General features: G+C 47.8%; 1 protein-coding gene across 2 annotated transcripts in view; it reads left to right on the plus strand.

Annotated features, from left to right (window-relative positions):
• LOC142243796 (lymphocyte antigen 6E-like) overlaps nucleotides 1-11,198 on the plus strand; it is a 42,262-nt gene extending 31,064 nt beyond the window's left edge. For both annotated transcript variants that reach the window (XM_075315998.1, XM_075315997.1), the window contains exons 2-4: nucleotides 6,160-6,302; nucleotides 10,674-10,793; nucleotides 10,950-11,198. In XM_075315998.1, coding sequence (XP_075172113.1) covers nucleotides 6,251-6,302; nucleotides 10,674-10,793; nucleotides 10,950-11,149 — 372 coding nt within the window. In that variant the 5' untranslated portion in view covers nucleotides 6,160-6,250 and the 3' untranslated portion in view covers nucleotides 11,150-11,198. The remainder of the gene's footprint in view (nucleotides 1-6,159; nucleotides 6,303-10,673; nucleotides 10,794-10,949) is intronic.
• The last annotated feature ends 658 nt before the right edge of the window (nucleotides 11,199-11,856 follow it).

Genomic DNA, 11,856 nt, shown 5'->3' on the forward strand with positions numbered 1-11,856 from the left:
CTTTGCCGGATGCACCCAATCCACCTCCATTGGCGTACATTCCCCACACACAGTATGATGTCCTCACAGTACATTCCCCCACACACACAGTATGATGTCCTCACAGTACATTACCCCCACACACAGTATAATGTCCTCACACTACATTACTCCCACACACAGTATAATGTCCCCACACTACATTCCCCCACACACAGTATAATGTCCCCACAGTACATTCCCCCACACACAGTATAATGTCCCCACACTACATTCCCCCACACACAGTATAATGTCCCCACAGTACATTCCCCCCACACACAGTATAATGTCCCCACACTACATTCCCCCACACACAGTATAATGTCCCCACAGTACATTCCCCCACACACAGTATGATGTCCCCACAGTACATTCCCCCACACACAGTATAATGTCCCCACACTACATTCCCCCACACACAGTATAATGTCCTCACAGTACATTCCCCCACACACAGTATAATGTCCTCACAGTACATTCCCCCCACACACAGTATACTGTCCTCACAGTACATTTCCACCACACACAGTATAATGTCCCCACAGTACATTCCCCCCACACACAGTATGATGTCCCCACAGCAGATTATCCCCACACACCGTATAATGTCCTCACAGTATATTCCCCCCACACACAGTATAATGTCCCCACAGTACATTCCCCCACACACAGTATAATGTCCTCACAGTACATTCCCCCACACACAGTATAATGTCCCCACAGTACATTCCCCCACACACAGTATAATGTCCTCACAGTACATTCCCCCACACACAGTATAATGTCCCCACAGTACATTCCCCCACACACAGTATAATGTCCCCACAGTACATTCCCCCACACACAGTATAATGTCCTCACAGTACATTCCCCCCACACACAGTATAATGTCCTCACAGTACATTTCCACCACACACAGTATAATGTCCCCACAGTACATTCCCCCCACACACAGTATGATGTCCCCACAGCAGATTATCCCCACACACCGTATAATGTCCTCACAGTATATTCCCCCCCACACACAGTATGATGTCCTCACAGTACATTCCCCCTACACGCAGTATGATGTCCTCACAGTACATTCCCCCCACACACAGTATAATGTCCCCACAGTACATTCCCCCCACACACAGTATGATGTCCCCACAGCAGATTATCCCCACACACCGTATAATGTCCTCACAGTATATTCCCCCCCACACACAGTATGATGTCCCCACAGTACATTCCCCCCACACACAGTATAATGTCCCCACAGTACATTCCCCTACACACAGTATAATGTCCTCACAGTACATTCCCCCCACACACAGTATAATGTCCCCACAGCAGATTATCCCCACACACCGTATAATGTCCTCACAGTATATTCCCCCCACACACAGTATGATGTCCCCACAGTACATTCCCCCCACACACAGTATAATGTCCCCACAGTACATTCCCCTACACACAGTATAATGTCCCCACAGTACATTCCCCCACACACAGTATAATGTCCCCACAGTACATTCCCCTACACACAGTATAATGTCCCCACAGTACATTCCCCCACACACAGTATAATGTCCTCACAGTACATTCCCCCCACACACAGTATAATGTCCCCACAGCAGATTATCCCCACACACCGTATAATGTCCTCACAGTATATTCCCCCCCACACACAGTATAATGTCCCCACAGTACATTCCCCCCCCACACAGTATGATGTCCTCACAGTACATTGCCCCACACACAGTATGATGTCCTCACAGTACATTCTCCCACACACAGTATAATGTCCCCACAGTACATTCCCCCCCCACACAGTATGATGTCCTCACAGTACATTCCCCCTACACACAGTATAATGTCCCCACAGTACATTCCCCCACACACAGTATAATGTCCTCACAGCACATTCCCCCCCACACACAGTATGATGTCCTCACAGTACATTCCCCCCACACACAGTATAATGTCCTCACAGTACATTCCCCCCACACACAGTATAATGTCCTCACAGTACATTCCCCCACACAAAGTATAATGTCCCCACAGTACATTCCCCCACACACAGTATGATGTCCTCACAGTACATTCCCCCACACACAGTATAATGTCCCCACAGTACATTCCCCCACACACAATATGATGTCCTCACAGTACATTCCCCCACACACAGTATAATGTCCCCACAGTACATTCCCCCACACACAGTATAATGTCCCCACAGTACATTCCCCCACACACAGTATGATGTCCTCACAGTGCATTCCCCGCACACACAGTATAATGTCCTCACAGTACATTCCCCCCACACACAGTATAATGTCCTCACAGTACATTCCCCCACACACAGTATAATGTCCCCACAGTACATTCCCCCCACACACAGTATGATGTCCTCACAGTACATTCCCCCTACACACAGTATAATGTCCCCACAGTACATTCCCCCACACACAGTATAATGTCCTCACAGTACATTCCCCCTACACACAGTATAATGTCCCCACAGTACATTCCCCCACACACAGTATGATGTCCTCACAGTACATTCCCCCCACACACAGTATGATGTCCTCACAGTGCATTCCCCCCACACACAGTATGATGTCCCCACAGTACATTCCCCACACACACAGTATAATGTCCTCACAGTACATTCCCCCCACACACAGTATAATGTCCCCACAGTATATTCCCCTACACACAGTATAATGTCCTCACAGTACATTCCCCCTACACACAGTATAATGTCCCCACAGTACATTCCCCCCACACACAGTATGATGTCCTCACAGTACATTCCCCCCACACACAGTATGATGTCCTCACAGTACATTCCCCCACACACAGTATAATGTCCCCACAGTACATTCCCCCCACACACAGTATAATGTCCCCACAGTACATTCCCCCACACACAGTATAATGTCCCCACAGTACATTCCCCCACACACAGTATAATGTCCTCACAGTACATTCCCCCACACACAGTATAATGTCCTCACAGTACATTCCCCCACACACAGTATAATGTCCTCACAGTACATTCCCCCACACACAGTATAATGTCCCCACAGTACATTCCCCCACACACAGTATAATGTCCCCACAGTACATTCCCCCCACACACAGTATGATGTCCTCACAGTACATTCCCCCACACACAGTATAATGTCCTCACAGTACATTCCCCCACACACAGTATAATGTCCTCACAGTACATTCCCCCACACACAGTATGATGTCCCCACAGTACATTCCCCCCACACACAGTATGATGTCCTCACAGTACATTCCCCCCACACACAGTATGATGTCCCCACAGTACATTCCCCCACACACAATACATTCCCCCCACACACAGTATGATGTCCCCACAGTACATTCCCCCACACACAGTATAATGTCCCCACTGTACATTCCCCCACACACAGTATAATGTCCCCACTGTACATTCCCCCACACACAGTATAATGTCCCCACTGTACATTCCCCCACACACAGTATAATGTCCCCACTGTACATTCCCCCACACACAGTATAATGTCCCCACAGTACATTCCCCCACACACAGTATGATGTCCTCACAGTACATTCCCCCACACACAGTATGATGCCCTCACAGCACATTCCCCCACACACAGTATGATGTCCTCACAGTACATTCCCCCCACACACAGTATGATGTCCCCACAGTACATTCCCCCACACACACAGTATGATGCCCTCACAGCACATTCCCCCACACACAGTATAATGTCCCCACAGTACATTCCCCCACACACAGTATGATGTCCTCACAGTACATTCCCCCACACACAGTATGAAGTCCTCACAGTACATTCCCCCCACACACAGTATGATGTCCCCACAGCAGATTACCCCCACACACAGTATGATGTCCTCACAGTACATTCCCCCACACACAGTATAATGTCCCCACAGTACATTCCCCCACACACAGTATGATGTCCCCACAGCAGATTATCCCCACACACCGTATAATGTCCTCACAGTATATTCCCCCCACACACACAGTATGATGTCCTCACAGTACATTCCCCCCACACACAGTATGATGTCCTCACAGTACATTTCCCCACACACAGTATGATGCCCTCACAGCACATTCCCCCACACACAGTATGATGTCCTCACAGTGCATTCCCCCACACACAGTATGATGTCCTCACACTACATTCCCCCACACACAGTATGATGTCCTCACAGTACATTCCCCCCACACACAGTATGATGTCCTCACAGTACATTCCCCCCACTCACAGTATGATGTCCTCACAGTACATTCCCCCCACACACAGTACATTCCCCCACACACAGTATGATGTCCTCACAGTACATTCCCCCCACACACAGTATGATGTCCTCACAGTACATTCCCCCACACACAGTATAATGTCCTCACAGTACATTCCCCCCACACACAGTATAATGTCCCCACAGTACATTCCCCCACACACAGTATAATGTCCTCACAGTACATTCCCCCCACACACAGTATGATGTCCTCACAGTACATTCCCCCACACACAGTATAATGTCCTCACAGTACATTCCCCCCACACACAGTATGATGTCCTCACCGTACATTCCCCCACACACAGTATAATGTCCTCACAGTACATTCCACCCACACACAGTATGATGTCCTCACAGTACATTCCCCCACACACAGTATAATGTCCTCACAGTACATTCCCCCCACACACAGTATGATGTCCTCACAGTACATTTCCCCCACACACAGTATGATGTCCTCACAGTACATTCCTCCACACACAGTATAATGTCCTCACAGTACATTCCCCCCACACACAGTATGATGTCCTCACAGTACATTCCCCCACACACAGTATAATATCCTCACAGTACATCCGCCATACACAGTATGATGTCCTCACAGTACATTCCCCCACACACAGTATGATGTCCTCACAGTACATTCCCCCCACACACAGTATGATGTCCCCACAGTACATTCCCCCACACACAGTATGATGTCCCCACAGTACATTCCCCCACACACAGTATGATGTCCTCACAGCACATTCCCCCCACACACAGTATGATGTCCTCACAGTACATTCCCCCCACACACAGTATAATGTCCCCACAGTACATTCCCCCACACACAGTATGATGTCCTCACAGTACATTCCCCCACACACAGTATGATGTCCTCACAGTACATTCCCCCACACACAGTATGATGTCCTCACAGTACATTCCCCCCACACACAGTATAATGTCCCCACAGTACATTCCCCCACACACAGTATGATGTCCTCACAGTACATTCCCCCACACACAGTATGATGTCCTCACAGTACATTCCCCCACACACAGTATGATGTCCCCACAGTACATTCCCCCCACACACAGTATGATGTCCTCACAGTACATTCCCCCCCACACACAGTATAATGTCCTCACAGCACATTCCCTCACACACAGTATAATGTCCTCACAGTACATTCCCTCACACACAGTATGATGTCCTCACAGTACATTCCCCCACACAGAGTACATTCCCCCACACACAGTATGATGTCCTCACAGTACATTCCCCCACACAGAGTACATTCCCCCACACACAGTATGATGTCCTCACAGTACATTCCCCCCACACACAGTATGATGTCCTCACAGTACATTCCCCCCACACACAGTATGATATCCTCACAGTACATTCCCCCCACACACAGTATGATATCCTCACAGTACATTCCCCCCACACACAGTATGATATCCTCACAGTACATTCCCCCCACACACAGTATGATATCCTCACAGTACATTCCCCCCACACACAGTATGATATCCTCACAGTACATTCCCCCCACACACAGATGATGTCGTCATAGTGGCGCACACTCACTCATTACACTTATCCCAGTGTCCTTTCCCATTACTGGTCCTCTACATCTGATCTGATGGCTCCCGCCTCCACCATTCTGTTCACCTGTGCCTGTGTCTTGCAGGCATATGCCTTACATCCTGGGGCTGAGGAATGATCGCTCCCCAAATTCAAGACTGACCTGCTGGTTCCGGGGGGCCGATGTCGTTCACACACGTGTACATCGCGGTCACCTACAATCTGTACATCATTTCTTCCTCCAGAGCGGAGGGAAACATCTGCTGAAAAAGACCCCAGAAGACCCCACAATCTCCAGTGTATAAAGAAGGCAGAGACCCCCGATCACTCCGCACAATGGCAGTGCACACAAGCCTCCTCCTGGTGATCGCCCTCTGCGCAGCCACAGGTAACACCCCAGCACTGGGGACAGCTGAGATACAGCAGCTCAGCACACAGTATCACACAGGATAGGATTAGATACACAGCTCAGCAGACAGTATCACACAGGAGAGGATTATATACTCAGCTCAGCAGACAGTATCACACAGGATAGGATTAGATACACGGCTCAGCAGACAGTATCACACAGGAGAGGAATAGATACACAGCTCAGCACACAGGATTACACAGGAGAGGATTGATTAGATACACGGCGCAGCAGACAGTATCACACAGGAGAGGATTAGATACATGGCTCAGCAGACAGTATCACACAGGAGAGGATTAGATACACAGCTCAGCAGACAGTATCACACAGGAGAGGATTAGATACACGGCTCAGCAGACAGTATCACACAGGGGAGGATTAGATACACAGCTCAGCAGACAGTATCACACAGGATAGGATTAGATACACGGCTCAGCAGACAGTATCACACAGGAGAGTATTAGATACACGGCTCAGCAGACAGTATCACACAGGAGAGGATTAGATACACAGCTCAGCACACAGTATTACACAGGAGAGGATTAGATACACGGCGCAGCATACAGTATCACACAGGATAGGATTAGATACACAGCTCAGCAGACAGTATCACACAGGAGAGGATTAGATACACAGCTCAGCAGACAGTATCACCCAGGAGAGGATTAGATACACGGCTCAACAGACAGTATCACACAGGAGAGGATTAGATACACCGCTCAGCACACAGTATCACACAGGAGAGGATTAGATACACGGCGCAGCATACAGTATCACACAGGATAGGATTAGATACACAGCTCAGCAGACAGTATCACACAGGAGAGGATTAGATACACGGCTCAGCAGACAGTATCACACATGAGAGGATTAGATACACGGCTCAGCAGTCAGTATCATCACAGGAGAGTATTAGATACACGGCTCAGCAGACAGTATCACACATGATAGGATTAGATACACGGCTCAGCAGACAGTATCACACAGGAGAGTATTAGATACACGGCTCAGCAGACAGTATCACACAGGAGAGGATTAGATACACAGCTCAGCACACAGTATTACACAGGAGAGGATTAGATACACGGCGCAGCATACAGTATCACACAGGATAGGATTAGATACACAGCTCAGCAGACAGTATCACACAGGAGAGGATTAGATACACAGCTCAGCAGACAGTATCACCCAGGAGAGGATTAGATACACGGCTCAACAGACAGTATCACACAGGAGAGGATTAGATACACCGCTCAGCACACAGTATCACACAGGAGAGGATTAGATACACGGCGCAGCATACAGTATCACACAGGATAGGATTAGATACACAGCTCAGCAGACAGTATCACACAGGAGAGGATTAGATACACGGCTCAGCAGTCAGTATCACACAGGAGAGGATTAGATACACGGCTCAGCAGACAGTATCACACAGGAGAGGATTAGATACACGGCGCAGCATACAGTATCACACAGGATAGGATTAGATACACAGCTCAGCAGACAGTATCACACAGGAGAGGATTAGATACACGGCTCAGCAGACAGTATCACACATGAGAGGATTAGATACACGGCTCAGCACAGAGTATCACACAGGAGAGGATTAGATACACAGCTCAGCAGACAGTATCACGCAGGATAGGATTAGATACACAGCTCAGCAGACAGTATCACACAGGAGAGGATTAGATACACAGCTCAGCAGACAGTATCACACAGGAGAGGATTAGATACACAGCTCAGCAGACAGTATCACACAGGGGAGGATTAGATACACGGCTCAGCAGACAGTATCACACAGGAGAGGATTAGATACGCAGCTCAGCAGACAGTATCACACAGGATAGGATTAGATACACAGCTCAGCAGACAGTATCACACAGGAGAGGATTAGATACACAGCTCAGCAGACAGTATGACACAGGAGAGGATTAGATACACAGCTCAGCAGACAGTATCACAAAGGAGAGGATTAGATACACGGCTCAGCAGACAGTATCACACAGGAGAGGATTAGATACACAGCTCAGCAGACAGTATCACACAGGAGAGGATTAGATATACAGCTCAGCAGACAGTATCACACAGGAGAGGATTAGATACACGGCTCAGCAGACAGTATCACACAGGATAGGATTAGATACACAGCTCAGCAGAGTGTATCACACAGAAGAGGATTAGATACACAGCTCAGCAGACAGTATCACACAGGAGAGGATTAGATACACAGCTCAGCAGACAGTATCACACAGGAGAGGATTAGATACACAGCTCAGCAGACAGTATGACACAGGAGAGGATTAGATACACGGCTCAGCAGACAGTATCACACAGGAGAGGATTAGATACACGGCTCAGCACAGAGTATCACACAGGAGAGGATTAGATACACGGCTCAGCAGACAGTATCACACAGGAGAGGATTAGACACACAGCTCAGCAGACAGTATCACACAGGATAGGATTAGATACACAGCTCAGCAGACAGTATCACACAGGACAGGATTAGATACACAGCTCAGCAGACAGTATAACACAGGAGAGGATTAGATACTCAGCTCAGCAGACGGTATCACACAGGAGAGGTTTAGATACACGGCTCAGCAGACAGTATCACACAGGAGAGGATTAGATACACAGCTCAGCAGACAGTATGACACAGGAGAGGATTAGATACACAGCTCAGCAGACAGTATCGCACAGGATATGATTAGATACATAGCTCAGCAGAGAGTATCACACAGAAGAGGATTAGATACACAGCTCAGCAGACAGTATCACACAGGAGAGGATTAGATACACAGCTCAGCAGACACTATCACACAGGAGAGGATTAGATACACAGCTCAGCAGACAGTATCACACAGGAGAGGATTAGACACACAGCTCAGCAGACAGTATCACACAGGATAGGATTAGATACACAGCTCAGCACAGTATCACACAGGAGAGGATTAGATACTCAGCTCAGCAGACAGTATCACACAGGAGAGGATTAGATACACAGCTCAGCAGACAGTATGACACAGGAGAGGATTAGATACACGGCTCAGCAGACAGTATCACACAGGATATGATTAGATACACAGCTCAGCAGAGAGTATCACACAGAAGAGGATTAGATACACAGCTCAGCAGACAGTATCACACAGGAGAGGATTAGATACATGGCTCAGCACACAGTATCACACAGGATAGGATTAGATACATAGCTCAGCAGACAGTATCACACAGGAGAGGATTAGATACACGGCTCAGCACACAGTATCACACAGGAGAGGATTAGATACACAGCTCAGCAGACAATATCACACAGGAGGGGATTAGATACATGGCTCAGCACACAGTATCACACAGGATAGGATTAGATACACCGCTCAGCAGACAGTATCACACAGGAGAGGATTAGATACATGGTTCAGCAGACAGTATCACACAGGAGAGGATTAGATACACAGCTCAGCAGACAGTATCACACAGGAGAGGATTAGATACACGGCTCAGCACACAGTATCACACAGGAGAGGATTAGATACACAGCTCAGCAGACAGTATCACACAGGAGAGGATTAGATATACAGCTCAACAGATAGTATCACACAGGATAGGATTAGATACACAGCTCAGCAGACAGTATCACACAGGAGAGGATTAGATACATGGCTCAGCAGACAGTATCACACAGGATAGGATTAGATACACAGCTCAGCAGACAGTATCACACAGGAGAGGATTAGATACACGGCTCAGCACACAGTATCACACAGGAGAGGATTAGATACACAGCTCAACAGACAGTATCACACAGGATAGGATTAGATACACAGCTCAGCAGACAGTATCACACAGGAGAGGATTAGATACACAGCTCAGCAGACAGTATCACACAGGAGAGGATTAGATACATGGCTCAGCAGACAGTATCACACAGGATAGGATTAGATACACAGCTCAGCAGACAGTATCACACAGGAGAGGATTAGATACACGGTTCAGCACACAGTATCACACAGGAGAGGATTAGATACACAGCTCAGCAGACAGTATCACACAGGAGAGGATTAGATACATGGCTCAGCAGACAGTATCACACAGGAGAGGATTAGATACACGGCTCAGCACACAGTATCACACAGGAGAGGATTAGATACACAGCTCAGCAGACAGTATCACACAGTAGAGGATTAGATACTCAGCTCAGCAGACAGTATCACACAGGAGGGGATTAGATACACGGCTCAGCAGACAGTATCACACAGGAGAGGATTAGATACATGGCTCAGCACACAGTATCCCACACTGTAGGATTAGATGCAGCTATATATGATCTTCTCTCACCCGCAGCGCACTCGCTCAGGTGCTACACCTGTATGTCACAGATCAGCAATGCTCAGTGTCTGACTCCAGAGATCTGCCCGGATGGAGAATCGCATTGTAAGACGACAATGGAAACATTCAAGATCGGTGAGATCCTCATCGTGTTTTATGATTATGGGAGTTGTAGTCACTCGTTCAGCTACAGCTGATAATGACTGACAGGTTTTTGCCCCGCCCCTTTGTCACTGATCACTTACATGACCAGGGACAATCGGATGATCACGTTGGTTTTCTTCCCTGCAGCCGGGACCTACACATCAACCTATACAAAGGCTTGTGCTTCCTTCTGCTCGAAGATCAGAGGATTCTCCACCAGCGTCTCCTGCTGCAGCACTGACCTGTGTAACGTCAGCGGCACGGGCGCCAGCATCACCGCCAGCTGTGTCCCCATCATACTGGCGCTGGGAGCGCTGCTGACAATCCTGAAGAGCTCAGTCCTGTAACCGCAGATGTAACACGAGCGCAGAATACACAAATAAAGAGATTGTAACTCCCCGACACACGTTTCATTATTCCTCCCAAGATCTCTGCTTGCTGACAGTGAATGGAAATATTGTTGTTTAGAAACTAAAGACCTAATAATTGTTACCACTGAGGGATTGTGACAATCGTATCGTGCAGAAACAGACTAATACCTGCACTGATACATTGTAACAAACTCTCAGGACAGCAGGGCAGTGAAGAGCGACACGTTGTTGTTTGTTTTCACCAGACTTGGCTGCACTTCAAAAAAACGTTTGGTTCGGAATCTGAACTTGACCCTGAACCCTGAACCCCATATAAATCAATGGAGACCCAAATATCTGTGCTGTAGAATGGGCATTGTAAGGGCTAGGGGGGCTGCAAAAGGAGGCAAAATGGGGGTAAGAGCAGGACAATTGCCCTGCACACAAATGTGAGAAGGGAAAAGAAGGAAAAGGGCTTCTGTCAGGTAAACAATCATGGTTACATAGCTTGTAATTGAAGAAACTCAAAATTTTAAGAGATACCCTACATATCCTGTTTTAGAGTACACCAACACAGCCAAGATTGTTGCAGTTCCCCCCCAGAGCAACAAATTTAACAAGAGGCCCCTACAGAGCCTGTTTTCCCTCACTTCCCCTACAGAGCCTGTTTTCACAGATCACTTGGATAGATCCTACTAGGTGAC

Source organism: Anomaloglossus baeobatrachus, chromosome 6 (assembly GCF_048569485.1).
Source record: "Anomaloglossus baeobatrachus isolate aAnoBae1 chromosome 6, aAnoBae1.hap1, whole genome shotgun sequence".
Taxonomy (NCBI): Eukaryota; Metazoa; Chordata; class Amphibia; order Anura; family Aromobatidae; genus Anomaloglossus; species Anomaloglossus baeobatrachus.